The sequence below is a fragment of the Mesoplodon mirus genome, assembly GCF_964341445.2.
Source record: "Mesoplodon mirus genome assembly, chromosome: 7".
In the NCBI taxonomy this organism is placed as follows: Eukaryota; Metazoa; Chordata; class Mammalia; order Artiodactyla; family Ziphiidae; genus Mesoplodon; species Mesoplodon mirus.
The window spans coordinates 120,754,135-120,777,156 of record NC_138983.1 but is presented as its reverse complement, the minus strand read 5'-3'; the positions used below and the strand labels follow the sequence as shown (position 1 = coordinate 120,777,156).

Below are 23,022 nucleotides of genomic sequence, written 5' to 3'. Positions count from 1 at the left end.
AGTATTAATAAGAGACAACACATATTCTAAAGTTGATCTGACAATACAATGCAATTTCCATCAATATCCTAACAGTATCTTTTTGTGGAACTTGACAAGTTGATCCTAAAATTTATATTGAAATGCAAAGGGTCAAAAATAGCTAAGACCCTCTTGAAGAAAAACAAGGTAAAATGATTTGATCTACTGGATATTAAGACTTATACAATTATCATAATTAAGATAGTGAGGTAATTAAGCCATTGTAGCTAAGATGGGATTTTAAAAAATGACAAATAGGCCAATGGAATGTAAGAGAGCCCAGAAACAGTTCCAAGTATACACAGTTAGTTGATTTGTAATAAAAATGGCTTTGAAGTGCAGTGAAGAAGGTATGGTCTTTTTAATAACTAATATGGGGACAACTGGATAGCCATACAGAAAAAAATAAAACTTTGTCAGTACCTAACATCATATATAACATAAATTCCGTATTTATACCCATGACATAAAATAATGAAGGTTTGGGAGGTAATATATGGGAGATATCTCCCAAATATTATATTGTTACCTTAAACAGGAGAGCAAAAAGATTGGAAAATACTGATGTTTAGTCATGTTAAGACTATTGTCTCCCAGTGTTCACCAACCCTAAACTATTCACAACCTTTTCTCAATCGCTGCCAGTTCCCCACAATGAAAGACCCATCTTAAAGCAGCGGAGTCATCCCAAATTCCTAAAAATACCCTACCCTAACATGACCCTTTTCAATCATTAACAAGACTGTGTAAAGTTGAGGTTCTTCCTTGCCAAAGGCTTCATAAATAACTCAGTTTTGTTTGATCAACTTTTCTTCGGTGACTTTTGTGGGGGAGTAAAAAATGGACCATCCTTATCTTTTTTAGATATAAACTGAAATATTTATAGATGAAATAATATAATTTCTGAGAAAAATTTAAAAATAGAGAAAGTAGATAGGGATAGATAAGATTGGTAATAACCATTGTTGAAGGTGGGTAATGGTACATGGGAGTTCTTTATACTATTCTGTCTACTTTTGTATGTTTTAAATCTTCTATAATAATAAAAAGTTATTTTTCTTTTTCTAGTTCTTAAGAGGGGATATCTTTATTAAGGTCACAGTAAATGTAAACTCTCTGACCGTGACTACCAGGCTCACATCCAGAAAGCATCTAGCCAAATGTGTTCTAAGTCATGATGGATTCTGCAGTTCCGCCCCTGATGGAAGGCAGGGAAAAGCAGAGTGGCTGTAGATTTGAGAGAAATAATTCTTATTAATGCCTTCCTACAACACCCGTAATGTAGACCTAAGAGTAGAAATAATTAACTTAAATTTGACATTTAAATTTTCGTTTAAAAAAAAAGGAATAGAGAATATTTTTTGTGCTTTATTTATTCAGAGAGTGAAATTGTGCTACAGTCAGCTAAATTCTTAGTTGTTCTTAGAATGTGCTCCTTCCTACATTCTACACTGGAAAAATGAAACTTCTTATTCTTTCTTAGAATCATAGATTCTGAAATTGGCAGTTATTAGGATTCCACACACACACAGAGTGATGCTCAATTTGAGGCTCTGAATAGCTACTCATGTAAGTTGACTTTTCTTTGCATTTGTATGGAGGAGGAACCAGCTCAGGTTGATGTCCTGGGAACCAGTGAGGCTCTCGCTTATACCCTGAGGGAAGAGAAAAGAGAAGGAGTCTTAGTAACCAATCTCATTCTTATTTCTGAGGGAATAGACAGTGAGGGTATAGACAGTGAATCCTGTCAAAATTGAGAAAACAGAGAAATCATTCACTCATCCATTCACTTATTCATTCATTCAATTTACTTTTATTTGTGTTCCTTCTATGTTCCAAGCACTGAGTTAGGTCCTGAGAATATAAGAATTAAAAAGAATAGTCCAGGGCTTCCCTGGTGGTGCAGTGGTTGAGAGTCCGCCTGCCGATGCAGGGGACACGGGTTCGTGCCCCGGTCTGGGAAGATCCCACATGCCGCGGAGCGGCTGGGCCCGTGAGCCATGGCCACTGAGCCTGCACGTCCGGAGCCTGTGCTCCACAACGGGAGAGGCCACAGCAGTGAGAGGCCCGCGTACCGCAAAAAAAAAAAAAAAAAAAAAAAAAAAAATCCCAATGCTCAGGCATATCCCAGGTCAGTTAAATCAGGATTTTTCAAAGCTCCCTAGGGGATTCTAATGTACAGTTAGTCAAGGTTGAAGACCACTGATTTAGGAGTAGTGGTTGTCAGACATCTGATTGCTTTATATAATTCATTAACTGCATGCACTCGGAAGGCCCTTGAATTTGAGACTTTTCTTTCAGATGTTTTGGAATTCACTTCTCATTAGCCCATCTTAATGCTGAACTACTTGCTTTGCCTAAGCTTCAGAGCTCTACTCACCTCCTAATACCCTAGACCCATGTGGAAATGAGTTGAGAGCCTGTCTGGATAAATGCTTGAGATTCAGCAGGTGTAACGGTTAGGGTCAGAATTCTTGAGCCAAATTCTAAAGAATGGAATAGCTTTTCATTACTTTCTGGGAGAGTTTTTCAATGTATTTGCTTCCTACCGAAGGCAGTGAAAGTGGGGAGTCCTTGCCACTGGACTGCCAGGGAATTCCCAACTCAGAAACTTGTGCACCAAACAGTATATTTCAGTTTTGCTTGTATGATTGAACTTTAGATCAGAGCCTCCCTGGAGGGAGTCTTTATTGTTGTTGTTGTTATTATTAGGTCTATTGGTCTGGAACCTTCTGGAACATTCCTGAAGAGTCAGGACAATTTCTGGGTTTCCTCAGGGACTCAAATCTTAAAAGCCAGATGATATTCCAAATCCTGTAGGCCCAAAAAACATTGATCTAACCCTCTAGGACATACCCCTGAACATGTCCATGTCTGAGGGTTTAGAGAGCTATGAAGTTTTGGCTGTTCAGACTTCTCAGACTCTCATTGGTAGGAGTGACCACCTAGGCAATTTCATCTTAGTCCGAAACAGAACAGCTATTTAGCTTTCTCTCAGGTTGCCATGCATTTGGCCACACCTAAGGGGAAGGACGATGTCTGAGTTCCAGGCAAGTGATGCTATTTCCTGTTCTTATCTCTCTACCTCTTTCCTTATTCTCTTGGATTAGGATGAACACGGCTTCATCTCCCGGGAGTTCCACCGGAAATACCGGATCCCAGCTGATGTGGACCCTCTCACCATTACTTCATCCCTGTCATCTGATGGCATCCTCACTGTGAATGGACCAAGGAAACAGGTCTCCGGCCCTGAGCGCACCATTCCCATCACCCGTGAAGAGAAACCTGCTGTCACTGCAGCCCCCAAGAAGTAGATGCCCTTTCTCTAACTGCATTTTTTAAAACAAGAGAATTTCCCCACCAGTGAATGAAAATCTTGTGACTAGTGCTGAAGCTTATTAATGCTAAGGGCAGGCCCAAATTATTAAGCTAATAAATATCATTCAGCAACAGATAACTGTCTTGTGTTTGAATATTTTGTAATAATCATCACATATGATTTAGGGGACTCCAGGGATATTAGAGTCAGAATGACTGTTTCCAGCATTTACTTATGGGATAAATTTAGCAAGTCACTTAAGCTTTATGGTCTTTAGGTCTTCCATTTATAACAAGGGGTACTGATTTGTACACTAGTTGTAAGGAGTAAATTAAGGAGAAAAAGGAGGTAAAGCCCTTAGCAGAGTTCAAGAAATATTAGTTCCTCTCCTCCCTCTTTGATTTTGGCCCTCAGTTCCAATAACAAATCTGAATGAGGTCTGGATGACAATGCATAAAAGGCCTTAGTGCATCTCTGAAATTAATCATGTCACCAGGGAGGAGATGGTGTCCTCAACTTTGACATTTTGCTACTGATAAGCATTGCCTTCAGCTGATTCACAAGGTGGACAGGTGATTATCACAATAGGACAGGTAATTACCGCCAAACAAGCCTCTCAGGTGTAGTACCTTAATTAGCCAGTAAACACCTATTAAAACTAAGACTGGGAAATATACAATCCATTGACCCACAATTTAAAAAGGTTAACTTTTGTATTTTATTTATTTTTAAATATTTATTTATTTAAGCCACTCTGGGTCTTAGTTGTGGCACGTGGGGTCTTTAGTTGCAGCATGTGGGCTCTTAGTTGTGGCATGCATGTGGGATCTAGTTCCCCAACCAGGATTGGAACCCGGGCGCCCTGCATTGGGAGTGTGGATTTTTACCCACTGGACCACCAGGGAAGTCCCTTATTTTTTTATTTTTTAAATTTTATTGAAGTATAGTTGACTTATTATACAATGTTGTGTTAATTTCTGCTCTTCAGCAAAGTGACTCAGTTATCCACATGTATATATATTTTTTCATATTCTTTTCCATTATGGTTCATCACAGGATATTGAATATAGTTCCCTGTGCTATATGGTAGAACCTTGTTGTTTATCCATCTTATATATAATAGTTTGTATCTGCTAATCCCAAACTCCCAATCCTTTCCTCCCCCATCCCCCCCACCCAGGCAACCACAAGTCTGTTCTCTATGTCTGTGTGTCTGTTTCTGTTTCATAGGTATATTCATTTGTGTCATATTTTAGTTTAGTTTAGTTTAGTTTAGTTTTTTTTTTGGCCGCACCACGCGGCATGTAGGATCTTAGTTCCCCGACCAGGGATCAAACCTGCACCCCCTGCATTGGAAGCATGGAGTTTTAACCACTGGACCACCAGGAAAGTCCCTTTTTATTACTTATTTATTGGTGTGTCATATTTTAGATTCCACATATAAGTGATATCATATGGTTTTTGTTTTTAAATGTTTAAGAATTACAGTGAATAACAACAGATCAATAAGTGATTATATTATTTAGCTTAAACAAAGACATACTGCTCTACAAAAACACCTCTATTTCACTTTTGTGAGTCTAGACAAACTTCTGATTCAATTAATGAAAAATAGCCCTGGTATAAATGTTTAGAGACCACTCTTATTTTTCCTGCACCCTCTTCCAGCTGATTTCTGATTTCTCACAAGGACTCTTTCCTTCACAAAACCTACAGTTTGGGGATTGGCCATGCTTTTAAAATATGACATGTGAAACAACTGTTGAAAGCTTTTGTGTTGCAGGGGTGTGGAGCTAGGACAATATACATTGCAAATCTATACATGTTCAAAATGTTTTCTCTTAAAAAACAACTTCCTAATAGTCTGAAATGCTGTGATCTAGCCAGAAGTCAGATTTCTCTAAACTTAGAGCCAATTTTTATGGCTGTGTAGCAGACATTGTTGGCTGCCTAAGTAACCTATTTACCACCTTCAGTCTTGCCAACAGCACCCCAGATTGGTTTAGGTATCCACCATATTCTTCCTAGCCATGTGCTTCAGGAAAGTGAAGGGATCCCCCAAGCTCCAGTCAGAATTGGTCTAAATCGATCATGGAAATTCCCCTCCTTCTGTAGGGATTAGTCTTGAAAGGGCTACAACCGAATTATGATAAATGAGACAGGATGGAAATTTGCTATAGATGCTTCTAGAAAGGCTTTTTACCTTTAAAAAGACTTGCCAAAAAAGAGAGAAGGAGGGGGGGAAGAGGGAGAGGGAGAGAGACAGCGAGAAAGAGAGAGACAGAGACAGAGAGAGAGATTGATTTTTTTCTTCCTCTGCATGTTGGAACATGAGAATGTGATACTCAGATTGCTGTAGGCATCTTGAAACCATGAGGGAGCCTCCATTATATACTGATGATGGTTGAGCAAGAAGATGGTAAGACTCCGAGACCTTGATGGGTCATTGAACTGCTTAACTGGTCAACTTTAGAGCTTCCTTACTTCACAATGTCTTATTACATCTCATTTTTGTTTAATCTTTTTTTGATGAGGGTTTTATGTTACTGGTATGCAAAAACACCTTAACTGATTGAGGCTGAATTAAGTAGTGTAAAAAACTGAAGAATGCTCTGGAAACCATGTGTCAGCTTTAATCATTTTAGTGAATTACCAGATTTCTCAAGCAGACATAATCTTAATGATTTGATCTTAAATGAATCACACTTTGTCTATTAGAGTATGATATTTATGTTTTTGACAAATTTGTTCAGAATGTGAAGGGTCACCTTTTTTGTTTATTATTACCATCCCCAAGTTAGACTAGTTTTTTGTTGTTATTCTTTTCCAGATCACATGCTTTGCTATAGCTATTTGTTCACTGCTATTAGTATAGGACTTTTCTAGTCTAGCATATTTGAGGGATTTTTCTTTAGCTTTATAGCTAGCTCTTCCATAATTCTACTTCATTCCCTATGTCTGAATTATGCCAGAAGTTTGTTGAGGCAATTTTAATTAGCATTTATTATGTTTTTTAATATGAGCTAACATTTATTAAGCACTTACTATTAGGTATGCACTGTGCTAAGAAGTGCTTTACCTTTTTTTAAACTATCATTTTTTTAAAGAATAAATCTGGGAAATGTGTGTAGAGTACATACATATAATTTCAATAAGATGTAACATTTAGAAACCAAATGGATGTTTTGCCTAATGGTTTGGGAATGATACATATTTTCATGATTAGAAAAATCCTATTCTATTTAATACCTCACATTTTATTTGAATATTGCACTGGATTTGATCTTTGCTCTGAAGATTACAATGACTAGTTTTTTAATGTATATATATTTTAATTAATTTATTTATTTTTTGACTGCGTTGGGTCTTCGTTGCTGTGCATGGACTCTCTAGTTGTGGCGAACGGGGGCTACTCTTTGTTGCGGTGCACAGGCTTCTCATTGAAGTGGCTTCTCTTGTTGCGGAGCACGGGCTCTAGGCATGTGGGCTTCAGCAGTTGTGGCTCATGGGCTCTAGAGCACGGGCTCAGTAGCTGTGGAGCATGGGCTTAGCTGCTCTGTGGCATGTGGGATCTTCCTGGACCAGGGCTCGAACCAGTGTCCCCTGCATTGGCAGGCGGATTCTTAACCACTGTGCCACCAGGGAAGTCCCTTACAATGACTATTCATTCAACAATTATTTGAGTGCCTACCATGTGCTAGCTACAAAAATAAGACATGCTTTTTTGCCCTAACACAATTAAAAATTGAGCAGAAGAACAGGCAAGTAAAAAGACGTAGATTTCAAGTTTCTACGATGTCCACTCAAAATGTCTGTTATGGGGACACTTAAGGGGCTTACCTACCCTGGACATAGAAGGAATCCTGGAGATGGTTACTCCTGACCAAATTTTTTTAACAGCTTTATTGAGATATCATTCATTACTATACTATTTACCCATTGAAAGTGTACAATTTAATGGTTTTATTTATATTCACAGAGTTGTACATCCATCACCAAAGTCAATTTTAGGACATATAATTAGCCAAGATGCTAACTTATACCCATTAGTTATCACCCTCCAATGCCCACCCCTCAGCCCTAGGCAACCTCTAATCTACATTCTGTCTCTATGTATTTGCCTATTTTGGACGTTTAAGTGGAATCATACAATACGTGGCCCTATGTGACTAGCTTCTTTCACTTAGCAGAATGTTTTAAAGTATCCGCCATATGGTTGCATGTATCAGTACTTCACTCCTTTCTATTGCCAAATAATATTCCTTTACATGGATCTACTGCCTTTTATTTACCCATTCATCAATTTATGGACATTTGAGTTACTTCCACTTTTTGTCTATTATGAATAATACTGCTATGAAAATTCATGTACTAGTTTTTGTGTGGACATATGTTTTCATTTCTCTTGACTATATATCTAGGAGTGGAATTGCTGGATTATATGGTAACTTTCCATCTAGCCTTTTGAGGTACTGTCAGACTATTTTCCAAGGCAGCTGCCCATTTTTAAACAAATTAATGTATTTTGTTTTTATTTGTTTTTGGCTGTGTTGGGTCTTTGTTGCTGTGCGCGGGCCTTCTCTAGTTGTGGCCAGCGGGGGCCACTCTTCGTTGCGGTGCCCAGGCTTCACTGCAGTGGCTTCTCTTGTTGAGGAGCACGGGCTCTAGGCGTGCGGGCTTCAGTAGTTGTGGCTTGCGGGCTCTAGAGCGCAAGCTCAGCAGCTGTGGCACACGGGCTCAGCTGCCCCGCAGCATGTGGGATCTTCCCGGACCAGGGCTCGAACCCAGGTGCCTTGCATTGGCAGGCAGATTCTTAACCTCTGCGCCACCAGGGAAACCCAGATGCCCATTTAAAATTCCCACCAGCAGTGTATGAGGGTTCCAACCTCTCAATATCTTCACCAACAGTTATAATTATTTATCTTTTTGGTTATAGCCATCCTAGTGGGTGTCTGACTGAATTCTTAATGGTTTATAGGACTTGGCAAGGTTAAGAGGGAAGAAAATGCATCTAGAAGGGGGAACAGCATGAAGTGCCCAGGCAGGTATTGATATTTATGTTTGGTTGGAGCACTAGATATATGAGAGGGAATGTGGGAGATGAGGAATAAGAGTCAGAAAGTAGAGAAAACCCTGCTAAGGAGTTTGAAGTTTATTTTGAAGGCTATAAAAGCCAATGAAAGATTTTAACCAAGAGAGTAGCATGATACACTCTGCAGTTTTAGACTTAATCTGGGAGCAATATAGTGATTGATAAATACAGACCAAAATGGAAAATAGAGACATCAACCGAAAGGGTAAGAGCAAGAAATAATGGGAAAGTGGAATATGGCAGAGGCAATAGAGATGTAACAAAGAGGGACATAATCAAGACATAATGTGGAGATAGAATTTATAGGGCTTGGTATCTGTTTTAATGGGAAGGATGACAAAGGGGGATTCAAACTAATTTCTTGCTTTCTGTTTTTGACAATTGTGTGAATTTATTATGCAATATGTAATATTAAAAATAAGAAAGAGTGGTTAAGACACATAAAAGAAAACTATGGAATTCACCAAGATATGAAATATATAAGATTGACAAATTTGAGACTGAAGATTATGAACTCAGTTGTAGGTATCAGGAAATTACCTCAACCATATATGAAAAACCCACAGCTAACATCATACTCAGTGGTGAAGATTGAAAGCCTTTCCTCTAAGACTAGGATCAAGACAGGGATGTCCACTTTTACCACTTCTATTCAATATATTATTGCAAGTTCTAGCCAGAGCAATTAGGCAAGAAAAAGAAAAGCATCCAAGTTGGAAAGAAACAAGTAAAACTATTTCTATTTACAAAAGACATTATCTTACATATACAAAACCCTAAAGATTTCGCCAAAAATATAAATTAGAACTAATAAACAAGTTCAGCAACATTGCAGGATATAAAACCAACAAACACACAAAAATTAGTTGCATTTCTATACACTAACAATGAATAATCCAAAAAGGAAATTAAGAAAACAATTTCATTTACAATAGCATCAGGAAGAATAAAACATTCGAGGAATAGTCGAGGAATAATCTCGACTAAGGAGGCAAAAAATTTGTGCACTAAAAACTATAAGACATTGTTAAAATAAATTAAAGAAGACATAAATGGAAAGACATCTATGTTCACGGATTGGAAAACTTAATACTGTTAAGATATCAATACTAGCTAAAGTGATCTACAGATTCAAAGCAATTCTTATCAAAATTCCAATAATGTTTTTTGCAGAGATAGAAAATTCCACCCTAAAATTCACAGATTTCTCTAGTTGCAGCGGGCTGGGGCTACACTTCATTACAGTGCATAGGCCTCTCATTGTGGTGGCTTCTCTTGTTGTGGAGCACGGGCTCTAGGTGTGCACCTAGAGCTGCATTGGGCCACAGTTGTGGCACACAGGCTCAGCAGTTGTGGCTCATGGGCTTAGTTGCTCTGTGGCATGTGGGATCTTCCTGGGCCAGAGCTTGAACCTGAGTCCCCTGCATTGGCAGGTGGATTCTTAACCACTGCACCACCAGGGGAGTCCCAAAATGGTACATTTTATGTTATGTATATTTTATCACAATAAAAGATATGCTGAATCAGGCTCCTGGACTTCAGACTATACTACAAAGCTACAGTAATCAAGACAGTATGGTACTGGCACAAAAACAGAAATATAGTTCATTGGAGCAGGATAGAAAGCCCAGAGATAAACCCATGCACATATGGTCACCTTATCTTTGATAAAGGAGGCAAGAATATACAATAGAGAAAAGACAGCCTCTTCAATAAGTGATGCTGGGAAAACTGGATGGCTACATGTAAAAGAATGAAATTAGAACACTCCCTAACACCATACACAAAAATAAACTCAAAATGGATTAAAGACCTAAATGTAAGGCCAGGCACTATAAAACTCTTAGAGGAAAACATAGGCAGAACACTCTATGACATACATCACAGCAAGATCCTTTTTGACCCACCTCCTAGAAAAATGGAAAAAAAAAAACAATGGGTCCTAATGAAACTTCAAAGCTTTTGCACAGCAAAGGAAACCATAAACAACACGAAAAGACAACCCTCAGAATGGGAGAAAATATTTGCAAATGAAGCAACTGACAAAAGATTAATCTCCAAAATTTACAAGCAGCTCATGCAGCTCAATATCAAAAAAAAAAAAAAAAAAAAACAACAACCCAATCCAAAAATGGGCAGAAAACCTACATAGACATTTCTCCAAAGAAGGTATACAGATTGCCAACAAACACATGAAAGGATGCTCGACATCACTAATCATTAGAGAAATGCAAATCAAAACTACAATGAGGTATCACCTCACACCAGTCAGAATGGCCATCGTCAGAAAATCTACAAACAAGAAATGCTGGAGGGAACTGGCGGAAGTGACGTTAACAAAGGGAGCCAGGAGTTCTGTAGAGTCAGAAAGGGTCGCCAGTAGCGGGCGCCGCGGCCGTTTGCGGCTTAACTTCGTTTTCGCCGACCGGTAGTTGTCTCTGCAGTGACTCCAGCAGCATCACTGTTTGTTGGTGTGCGTGAAGATAACCCAGAGAGTTGAGGAAGTCGCTAAGAGTGTGCTGGGGATGCTCTAGGAAAAGACTGAATGCTGAGGTGATTCCCAGTCCAAAGGTTTTTGATTTGCCAAGAAGAAAGTGAACCTCATGGATCAGAACAACAGCGTCCCACATTATGCCCAGGGCCTGGCCTCCCCTCAGGGTGCCATGGCTCCTGGAATCCCTATCTTTAGTCTGATGATGCCGTATGGCACAGGACTGACTCCGCAGCCTATTCAGAGCACCAACAGTCTGTCTATTTGGGAAGAACAGCAAAGGCAGCGGCGGCAGCAGCAGGAGCAGCAGGCGGCAGTGGCAGCCGTTCAGCAGTCGACCTCCCGGCAGGCAACCCAGGGGGCCTCCGGCCAGACACCACAGCTTTTCCACTCACAGACTCTTACGACCGCACCCTTGCCGGGCACCGCTCCCCTGTATCCCTCCCCCATGACTCCCATGACCCCCATTACCCCTGCCATGCCAGGCTCGGAGAGCTCTGGGATTGTGCCGCAGCTGCAAAATATTGTATCCACAGTGAATCTTGGCTGTAAACTTGACCTAAAGACCATTGCACTTCGTGCCCGGAATGCTGAATATAATCCCAAGCGGTTTGCTGCCGTAATCATGAGAATAAGAGAGCCCCGGACCACTGCACTGATATTCAGTTCTGGGAAGATGGTGTGCACAGGAGCCAAGAGTGAAGAACAGTCCAGACTAGCAGCAAGAAAATATGCCAGGATTGTACAGAAGTTGGGTTTTCCAGCTAAATTCTTGGACTTCAAGATTCAGAACATGGTGGGGAGCTGTGACGTGAAGTTCCCTATAAGGTTGGAAGGCCTTGTGCTTACCCACCAACAGTTCAGTAGTTATGAACCAGAGTTATTTCCTGGTTTAATCTACAGAATGATCAAACCGAGAGTTGTTCTCCTTATTTTTGTTTCTGGAAAAGTTGTATTAACAGGTGCTAAAGTCAGAGCAGAAATTTATGAAGCCTTTGAGAACATCTACCCTATTCTAAAGGATTTCAGGAAGACAACGTAATGGCTGTCATGTACTCCTGCCTCCCCCACCCACTTGTTTTATTAAAACAAATCATTTCTGGTACAATTAGTGGTGTTGTGGACGGCCCCATGTGATGAGAGGATGGATGTCTGGTTGTAGGTTGCAGCACGAGGTGAAGCTCTCCTGCATGTGTACCCCATAGGGATGCCAGGGAGGGGGTATTATTTCTGCACAGAGAACACCGAAGTGTTACTGTAAGTTGCTCGAACTGTGCTATTTGGGCAGTGCTGCCCGTTTATTTATATTTAGATTTTAAGCACTTACTGTTGTTGACAAGTTGGTTTAAGGGACAAAACTTTTAAAGCCACCTCAACAATCCATTGGACTTTGTTTAATTTCTTCCCCATAAACCACAGTTTTTATATTTCTACCAGAAAAGTAAAAATCTTTTTTAAAAGTGTTGTTTTCTAATTTGTAACTCCTATGGGTTATTTTTGTGCCACATTCCGCCTTTTTAGTATTGCAGGGCAGAATAGAAATGTATTAATGAAAACAAATGGCTGTACATATTTTTATTCCTTCAGAGTACTCTGTACAATAAATGCTGTTTATAAAAGTGAAAAAAAAAAGAAATGCTGGAGAGGGTGTGGAGAAAAGGGAACCCTCTTTCACTGCTGGTGGGAATGTAAATTGATATAGCCACTATGGAGAACAGTATGGAGGTTCCTTAAAAAACTAAAAATAGAACTACCATACGACCCAGCAATCCCACTACTGGGCATATACCCTGAGAAAACCATAATTCAAAAAGAGTCATGTACCACAATGTTCGTTGCAGCTCTATTTACAATAGCCCGGAGCTGGAAACAACCTAAGTGTCCATCGACAGATGAATGGATAAAGAAGATGTGGCCCATACATACAGTGGAATATTACTCAGTCATAAAAAGAAATGAAATTGAGTTATTTGTAGTGAGGTGGATGGACCTAGAGTCTGTCGTACAGAGTGAAGTAAGTCAGAAAGAGAAAAACAAATACTGTATGCTAACACATATATATATATATGAAATCTAAAAAAAAAAAAGGTTCTGAAGAACCTAGGGGCAGGACAGGAATAAGGATGCAGATGTAGAGAATGGACTTGAGGATATGGGGAGGGGGAAGTGTAAGCTGAGCTGAAGTGAGAGAGTGGCATGGACATATATACACTACCACATGTAAAATAGATAGCTAGTGGGAAGCAGCCGCATAGCACAGGGAGATCAGCTGGGTGCTTTTGGACCACCTAGAGGGGTGGGACAGGGAGGGTGGGAGGGAGGGAGACGCAAGAGGGAAGGGATATGGGGATATATGTATATGTATAGCTGATTCAGTTTGATATAAAGTAGAAACTAACAAACCATTGTAAAGCAATTATACTCCAATAAAGATGTTAAAAAATACGCTGGATACCTAGGGTATAGGACAGATATATAACATATAAACTTAAAACATGTGCCTATAAAATATTCATATTGCAGGAACACACACCAATGAATTATTAGTATTAATAAGAGACAACACATATTCTAAAGTTGATCTGACAATACAATGCAATTTCCATCAATATCCTAACAGTATCTTTTTGTGGAACTTGACAAGTTGATCCTAAAATTTATATTGAAATGCAAAGGGTCAAAAATAGCTAAGACCCTCTTGAAGAAAAACAAGGTAAAATGATTTGATCTACTGGATATTAAGACTTATACAATTATCATAATTAAGATAGTGAGGTAATTAAGCCATTGTAGCTAAGATGGGATTTTAAAAAATGACAAATAGGCCAATGGAATGTAAGAGAGCCCAGAAACAGTTCCAAGTATACACAGTTAGTTGATTTGTAATAAAAATGGCTTTGAAGTGCAGTGAAGAAGGTATGGTCTTTTTAATAACTAATATGGGGACAACTGGATAGCCATACAGAAAAAAATAAAACTTTGTCAGTACCTAACATCATATATAACATAAATTCCGTATTTATACCCATGACATAAAATAATGAAGGTTTGGGAGGTAATATATGGGAGATATCTCCCAAATATTATATTGTTACCTTAAACAGGAGAGCAAAAAGATTGGAAAATACTGATGTTTAGTCATGTTAAGACTATTGTCTCCCAGTGTTCACCAACCCTAAACTATTCACAACCTTTTCTCAATCGCTGCCAGTTCCCCACAATGAAAGACCCATCTTAAAGCAGCGGAGTCATCCCAAATTCCTAAAAATACCCTACCCTAACATGACCCTTTTCAATCATTAACAAGACTGTGTAAAGTTGAGGTTCTTCCTTGCCAAAGGCTTCATAAATAACTCAGTTTTGTTTGATCAACTTTTCTTCGGTGACTTTTGTGGGGGAGTAAAAAATGGACCATCCTTATCTTTTTTAGATATAAACTGAAATATTTATAGATGAAATAATATAATTTCTGAGAAAAATTTAAAAATAGAGAAAGTAGATAGGGATAGATAAGATTGGTAATAACCATTGTTGAAGGTGGGTAATGGTACATGGGAGTTCTTTATACTATTCTGTCTACTTTTGTATGTTTTAAATCTTCTATAATAATAAAAAGTTATTTTTCTTTTTCTAGTTCTTAAGAGGGGATATCTTTATTAAGGTCACAGTAAATGTAAACTCTCTGACCGTGACTACCAGGCTCACATCCAGAAAGCATCTAGCCAAATGTGTTCTAAGTCATGATGGATTCTGCAGTTCCGCCCCTGATGGAAGGCAGGGAAAAGCAGAGTGGCTGTAGATTTGAGAGAAATAATTCTTATTAATGCCTTCCTACAACACCCGTAATGTAGACCTAAGAGTAGAAATAATTAACTTAAATTTGACATTTAAATTTTCGTTTAAAAAAAAAGGAATAGAGAATATTTTTTGTGCTTTATTTATTCAGAGAGTGAAATTGTGCTACAGTCAGCTAAATTCTTAGTTGTTCTTAGAATGTGCTCCTTCCTACATTCTACACTGGAAAAATGAAACTTCTTATTCTTTCTTAGAATCATAGATTCTGAAATTGGCAGTTATTAGGATTCCACACACACACAGAGTGATGCTCAATTTGAGGCTCTGAATAGCTACTCATGTAAGTTGACTTTTCTTTGCATTTGTATGGAGGAGGAACCAGCTCAGGTTGATGTCCTGGGAACCAGTGAGGCTCTCGCTTATACCCTGAGGGAAGAGAAAAGAGAAGGAGTCTTAGTAACCAATCTCATTCTTATTTCTGAGGGAATAGACAGTGAGGGTATAGACAGTGAATCCTGTCAAAATTGAGAAAACAGAGAAATCATTCACTCATCCATTCACTTATTCATTCATTCAATTTACTTTTATTTGTGTTCCTTCTATGTTCCAAGCACTGAGTTAGGTCCTGAGAATATAAGAATTAAAAAGAATAGTCCAGGGCTTCCCTGGTGGCGCAGTGGTTGAGAGTCCGCCTGCCGATGCAGGGGACACGGGTTCGTGCCCCGGTCTGGGAAGATCCCACATGCCGCGGAGCGGCTGGGCCCGTGAGCCATGGCCACTGAGCCTGCACGTCCGGAGCCTGTGCTCCACAACGGGAGAGGCCACAGCAGTGAGAGGCCCGCGTACCGCAAAAAAAAAAAAAAAAAATCCCAATGCTCAGGCATATCCCAGGTCAGTTAAATCAGGATTTTTCAAAGCTCCCTAGGGGATTCTAATGTACAGTTAGTCAAGGTTGAAGACCACTGATTTAGGAGTAGTGGTTGTCAGACATCTGATTGCTTTATATAAGTCATTAACTGCATGCACTCCGAAGGCCCTTGAATTTGAGACTTTTCTTTCAGATGTTTTGGAATTCACTTCTCATTAGCCCATCTTAATGCTGAACTACTTGCTTTGCCTAAGCTTCAGAGCTCTACTCACCTCCTAATACCCTAGACCCATGTGGAAATGAGTTGAGAGCCTGTCTGGATAAATGCTTGAGATTCAGCAGGTGTAACGGTTAGGGTCAGAATTCTTGAGCCAAATTCTAAAGAATGGAATAGCTTTTCATTACTTTCTGGGAGAGTTTTTCAATGTATTTGCTTCCTACCGAAGGCAGTGAAAGTGGGGAGTCCTTGCCACTGGACTGCCAGGGAATTCCCAACTCAGAAACTTGTGCACCAAACAGTATATTTCAGTTTTGCTTGTATGATTGAACTTTAGATCAGAGCCTCCCTGGAGGGAGTCTTTATTGTTGTTGTTGTTATTATTAGGTCTATTGGTCTGGAACCTTCTGGAACATTCCTGAAGAGTCAGGACAATTTCTGGGTTTCCTCAGGGACTCAAATCTTAAAAGCCAGATGATATTCCAAATCCTGTAGGCCCAAAAAACATTGATCTAACCCTCTAGGACATACCCCTGAACATGTCCATGTCTGAGGGTTTAGAGAGCTATGAAGTTTTGGCTGTTCAGACTTCTCAGACTCTCATTGGTAGGAGTGACCACCTAGGCAATTTCATCTTAGTCCGAAACAGAACAGCTATTTAGCTTTCTCTCAGGTTGCCATGCATTTGGCCACACCTAAGGGGAAGGACGATGTCTGAGTTCCAGGCAAGTGATGCTATTTCCTGTTCTTATCTCTCTACCTCTTTCCTTATTCTCTTGGATTAGGATGAACACGGCTTCATCTCCCGGGAGTTCCACCGGAAATACCGGATCCCAGCTGATGTGGACCCTCTCACCATTACTTCATCCCTGTCATCTGATGGCATCCTCACTGTGAATGGACCAAGGAAACAGGTCTCCGGCCCTGAGCGCACCATTCCCATCACCCGTGAAGAGAAACCTGCTGTCACTGCAGCCCCCAAGAAGTAGATGCCCTTTCTCTAACTGCATTTTTTAAAACAAGAGAATTTCCCCACCAGTGAATGAAAATCTTGTGACTAGTGCTGAAGCTTATTAATGCTAAGGGCAGGCCCAAATTATTAAGCTAATAAATATCATTCAGCAACAGATAACTGTCTTGTGTTTGAATATTTTGTAATAATCATCACATATGATTTAGGGGACTCCAGGGATATTAGAGTCAGAATGACTGTTTCCAGCATTTACTTATGGGATAAATTTAGCAAGTCACTTAAGCTTTATGGTCTTTAGGTCTTCCATTTATAACAAGGGGTACTGATTTGTACACTAGTTGTAAGGAGTAAATTAAGGAGAAAAAGGAGGTAAAGCCCTTAGCAGAGTTCAAGAAATATTAGTTCCTCTCCTCCCTCTTTGATTTTGGCCCTCAGTTCCAATAACAAATCTGAATGAGGTCTGGATGACAATGCATAAAAGGCCTTAGTGCATCTCTGAAATTAATCATGTCACCAGGGAGGAGATGGTGTCCTCAACTTTGACATTTTGCTACTGATAAGCATTGCCTTCAGCTGATTCACAAGGTGGACAGGTGATTATCACAATAGGACAGGTAATTACCGCCAAACAAGCCTCTCAGGTGTAGTACCTTAATTAGCCAGTAAACACCTATTAAAACTAAGACTGGGAAATATACAATCCATTGACCCACAATTTAAAAAGGTTAACTTTTGTATTTTATTTATTTTTAAATATTTATTTATTTAAGCCACTCTGGGTCTTAGTTGTGGCACGTGGGGTCTTTAGTTGCAGCATGTGGGCTCTTAGTTGTGGCATGCATGTGGGATCTAGTTCCCCAACCAGGATTGGAACCCGGGCGCCCTGCATTGGGAGTGTGGATTTTTACCCACTGGACCACCAGGGAAGTCCCTTATTTTTTTATTTTTTAAATTTTATTGAAGTATAGTTGACTTATTATACAATGTTGTGTTAATTTCTGCTCTTCAGCAAAGTGACTCAGTTATCCACATGTATATATATTTTTTCATATTCTTTTCCATTATGGTTCATCACAGGATATTGAATATAGTTCCCTGTGCTATATGGTAGAACCTTGTTGTTTATCCATCTTATATATAATAGTTTGTATCTGCTAATCCCAAACTCCCAATCCTTTCCTCCCCCATCCCCCCCACCCAGGCAACCACAAGTCTGTTCTCTATGTCTGTGTGTCTGTTTCTGTTTCATAGGTATATTCATTTGTGTCATATTTTAGTTTAGTTTAGTTTAGTTTAGTTTTTTTTTTGGCCGCACCACGCGGCATGTAGGATCTTAGTTCCCCGACCAGGGATCAAACCTGCACCCCCTGCATTGGAAGCATGGAGTTTTAACCACTGGACCACCAGGAAAGTCCCTTTTTATTACTTATTTATTGGTGTGTCATATTTTAGATTCCACATATAAGTGATATCATATGGTTTTTGTTTTTAAATGTTTAAGAATTACAGTGAATAACAACAGATCAATAAGTGATTATATTATTTAGCTTAAACAAAGACATACTGCTCTACAAAAACACCTCTATTTCACTTTTGTGAGTCTAGACAAACTTCTGATTCAATTAATGAAAAATAGCCCTGGTATAAATGTTTAGAGACCACTCTTATTTTTCCTGCACCCTCTTCCAGCTGATTTCTGATTTCTCACAAGGACTCTTTCCTTCACAAAACCTACAGTTTGGGGATTGGCCATGCTTTTAAAATATGACATGTGAAACAACTGTTGAAAGCTTTTGTGTTGCAGGGGTGTGGAGCTAGGACAATATACATTGCAAATCTATACATGTTCAAAATGTTTTCTCTTAAAAAACAACTTCCTAATAGTCTGAAATGCTGTGATCTAGCCAGAAGTCAGATTTCTCTAAACTTAGAGCCAATTTTTATGGCTGTGTAGCAGACATTGTTGGCTGCCTAAGTAACCTATTTACCACCTTCAGTCTTGCCAACAGCACCCCAGATTGGTTTAGGTATCCACCATATTCTTCCTAGCCATGTGCTTCAGGAAAGTGAAGGGATCCCCCAAGCTCCAGTCAGAATTGGTCTAAATCGATCATGGAAATTCCCCTCCTTCTGTAGGGATTAGTCTTGAAAGGGCTACAACCGAATTATGATAAATGAGACAGGATGGAAATTTGCTATAGATGCTTCTAGAAAGGCTTTTTACCTTTAAAAAGACTTGCCAAAAAAGAGAGAAGGAGGGGGGGAAGAGGGAGAGGGAGAGAGACAGCGAGAAAGAGAGAGACAGAGACAGAGAGAGAGATTGATTTTTTTCTTCCTCTGCATGTTGGAACATGAGAATGTGATACTCAGATTGCTGTAGGCATCTTGAAACCATGAGGGAGCCTCCATTATATACTGATGATGGTTGAGCAAGAAGATGGTAAGACTCCGAGACCTTGATGGGTCATTGAACTGCTTAACTGGTCAACTTTAGAGCTTCCTTACTTCACAATGTCTTATTACATCTCATTTTTGTTTAATCTTTTTTTGATGAGGGTTTTATGTTACTGGTATGCAAAAACACCTTAACTGATTGAGGCTGAATTAAGTAGTGTAAAAAACTGAAGAATGCTCTGGAAACCATGTGTCAGCTTTAATCATTTTAGTGAATTACCAGATTTCTCAAGCAGACATAATCTTAATGATTTGATCTTAAATGAATCACACTTTGTCTATTAGAGTATGATATTTATGTTTTTGACAAATTTGTTCAGAATGTGAAGGGTCACCTTTTTTGTTTATTATTACCATCCCCAAGTTAGACTAGTTTTTTGTTGTTATTCTTTTCCAGATCACATGCTTTGCTATAGCTATTTGTTCACTGCTATTAGTATAGGACTTTTCTAGTCTAGCATATTTGAGGGATTTTTCTTTAGCTTTATAGCTAGCTCTTCCATAATTCTACTTCATTCCCTATGTCTGAATTATGCCAGAAGTTTGTTGAGGCAATTTTAATTAGCATTTATTATGTTTTTTAATATGAGCTAACATTTATTAAGCACTTACTATTAGGTATGCACTGTGCTAAGAAGTGCTTTACCTTTTTTTAAACTATCATTTTTTTAAAGAATAAATCTGGGAAATGTGTGTAGAGTACATACATATAATTTCAATAAGATGTAACATTTAGAAACCAAATGGATGTTTTGCCTAATGGTTTGGGAATGATACATATTTTCATGATTAGAAAAATCCTATTCTATTTAATACCTCACATTTTATTTGAATATTGCACTGGATTTGATCTTTGCTCTGAAGATTACAATGACTAGTTTTTTAATGTATATATATTTTAATTAATTTATTTATTTTTTGACTGCGTTGGGTCTTCGTTGCTGTGCATGGACTCTCTAGTTGTGGCGAACGGGGGCTACTCTTTGTTGCGGTGCACAGGCTTCTCATTGAAGTGGCTTCTCTTGTTGCGGAGCACGGGCTCTAGGCATGTGGGCTTCAGCAGTTGTGGCTCATGGGCTCTAGAGCACGGGCTCAGTAGCTGTGGAGCATGGGCTTAGCTGCTCTGTGGCATGTGGGATCTTCCTGGACCAGGGCTCGAACCAGTGTCCCCTGCATTGGCAGGCGGATTCTTAACCACTGTGCCACCAGGGAAGTCCCTTACAATGACTATTCATTCAACAATTATTTGAGTGCCTACCATGTGCTAGCTACAAAAATAAGACATGCTTTTTTGCCCTAACACAATTAAAAATTGAGCAGAAGAACAGGCAAGTAAAAAGACGTAGATTTCAAGTTTCTACGATGTCCACTCAAAATGTCTGTTATGGGGACACTTAAGGGGCTTACCTACCCTGGACATAGAAGGAATCCTGGAGATGGTTACTCCTGACCAAATTTTTTTAACAGCTTTATTGAGATATCATTCATTACTATACTATTTACCCATTGAAAGTGTACAATTTAATGGTTTTATTTATATTCACAGAGTTGTACATCCATCACCAAAGTCAATTTTAGGACATATAATTAGCCAAGATGCTAACTTATACCCATTAGTTATCACCCTCCAATGCCCACCCCTCAGCCCTAGGCAACCTCTAATCTACATTCTGTCTCTATGTATTTGCCTATTTTGGACGTTTAAGTGGAATCATACAATACGTGGCCCTATGTGACTAGCTTCTTTCACTTAGCAGAATGTTTTAAAGTATCCGCCATATGGTTGCATGTATCAGTACTTCACTCCTTTCTATTGCCAAATAATATTCCTTTACATGGATCTACTGCCTTTTATTTACCCATTCATCAATTTATGGACATTTGAGTTACTTCCACTTTTTGTCTATTATGAATAATACTGCTATGAAAATTCATGTACTAGTTTTTGTGTGGACATATGTTTTCATTTCTCTTGACTATATATCTAGGAGTGGAATTGCTGGATTATATGGTAACTTTCCATCTAGCCTTTTGAGGTACTGTCAGACTATTTTCCAAGGCAGCTGCCCATTTTTAAACAAATTAATGTATTTTGTTTTTATTTGTTTTTGGCTGTGTTGGGTCTTTGTTGCTGTGCGCGGGCCTTCTCTAGTTGTGGCCAGCGGGGGCCACTCTTCGTTGCGGTGCCCAGGCTTCACTGCAGTGGCTTCTCTTGTTGAGGAGCACGGGCTCTAGGCGTGCGGGCTTCAGTAGTTGTGGCTTGCGGGCTCTAGAGCGCAAGCTCAGCAGCTGTGGCACACGGGCTCAGCTGCCCCGCAGCATGTGGGATCTTCCCGGACCAGGGCTCGAACCCAGGTGCCTTGCATTGGCAGGCAGATTCTTAACCTCTGCGCCACCAGGGAAACCCAGATGCCCATTTAAAATTCCCACCAGCAGTGTATGAGGGTTCCAACCTCTCAATATCTTCACCAACAGTTATAATTATTTATCTTTTTGGTTATAGCCATCCTAGTGGGTGTCTGACTGAATTCTTAATGGTTTATAGGACTTGGCAAGGTTAAGAGGGAAGAAAATGCATCTAGAAGGGGGAACAGCATGAAGTGCCCAGGCAGGTATTGATATTTATGTTTGGTTGGAGCACTAGATATATGAGAGGGAATGTGGGAGATGAGGAATAAGAGTCAGAAAGTAGAGAAAACCCTGCTAAGGAGTTTGAAGTTTATTTTGAAGGCTATAAAAGCCAATGAAAGATTTTAACCAAGAGAGTAGCATGATACACTCTGCAGTTTTAGACTTAATCTGGGAGCAATATAGTGATTGATAAATACAGACCAAAATGGAAAATAGAGACATCAACCGAAAGGGTAAGAGCAAGAAATAATGGGAAAGTGGAATATGGCAGAGGCAATAGAGATGTAACAAAGAGGGACATAATCAAGACATAATGTGGAGATAGAATTTATAGGGCTTGGTATCTGTTTTAATGGGAAGGATGACAAAGGGGGATTCAAACTAATTTCTTGCTTTCTGTTTTTGACAATTGTGTGAATTTATTATGCAATATGTAATATTAAAAATAAGAAAGAGTGGTTAAGACACATAAAAGAAAACTATGGAATTCACCAAGATATGAAATATATAAGATTGACAAATTTGAGACTGAAGATTATGAACTCAGTTGTAGGTATCAGGAAATTACCTCAACCATATATGAAAAACCCACAGCTAACATCATACTCAGTGGTGAAGATTGAAAGCCTTTCCTCTAAGACTAGGATCAAGACAGGGATGTCCACTTTTACCACTTCTATTCAATATATTATTGCAAGTTCTAGCCAGAGCAATTAGGCAAGAAAAAGAAAAGCATCCAAGTTGGAAAGAAACAAGTAAAACTATTTCTATTTACAAAAGACATTATCTTACATATACAAAACCCTAAAGATTTCGCCAAAAATATAAATTAGAACTAATAAACAAGTTCAGCAACATTGCAGGATATAAAACCAACAAACACACAAAAATTAGTTGCATTTCTATACACTAACAATGAATAATCCAAAAAGGAAATTAAGAAAACAATTTCATTTACAATAGCATCAGGAAGAATAAAACATTCGAGGAATAGTCGAGGAATAATCTCGACTAAGGAGGCAAAAAATTTGTGCACTAAAAACTATAAGACATTGTTAAAATAAATTAAAGAAGACATAAATGGAAAGACATCTATGTTCACGGATTGGAAAACTTAATACTGTTAAGATATCAATACTAGCTAAAGTGATCTACAGATTC

The 23,022-nt window shown here is 39.0% G+C and overlaps 1 protein-coding gene across 1 annotated transcript; it reads left to right on the top strand.

The window, feature by feature from the left end:
* The first annotated feature begins 10,216 nt into the window (after positions 1-10,216).
* Positions 10,217-12,195, top strand: LOC309807638 (TATA-box-binding protein-like). Its single transcript, XM_082627468.1, has one exon. The coding sequence runs from the start codon at positions 11,036-11,038 to the stop codon at positions 11,963-11,965; it is 930 nt and encodes a 309-aa protein (XP_082483594.1). The 5' UTR covers positions 10,217-11,035; the 3' UTR covers positions 11,966-12,195.
* The last annotated feature ends 10,827 nt before the right edge of the window (positions 12,196-23,022 follow it).

Coding starts and splice junctions, on each gene's coding strand:
- LOC309807638 (XM_082627468.1), top strand. CDS start 11,036: ATGGATCAGAACAACAGCGTCCCACATTATGCCCAGGGCCTGGCCTCC.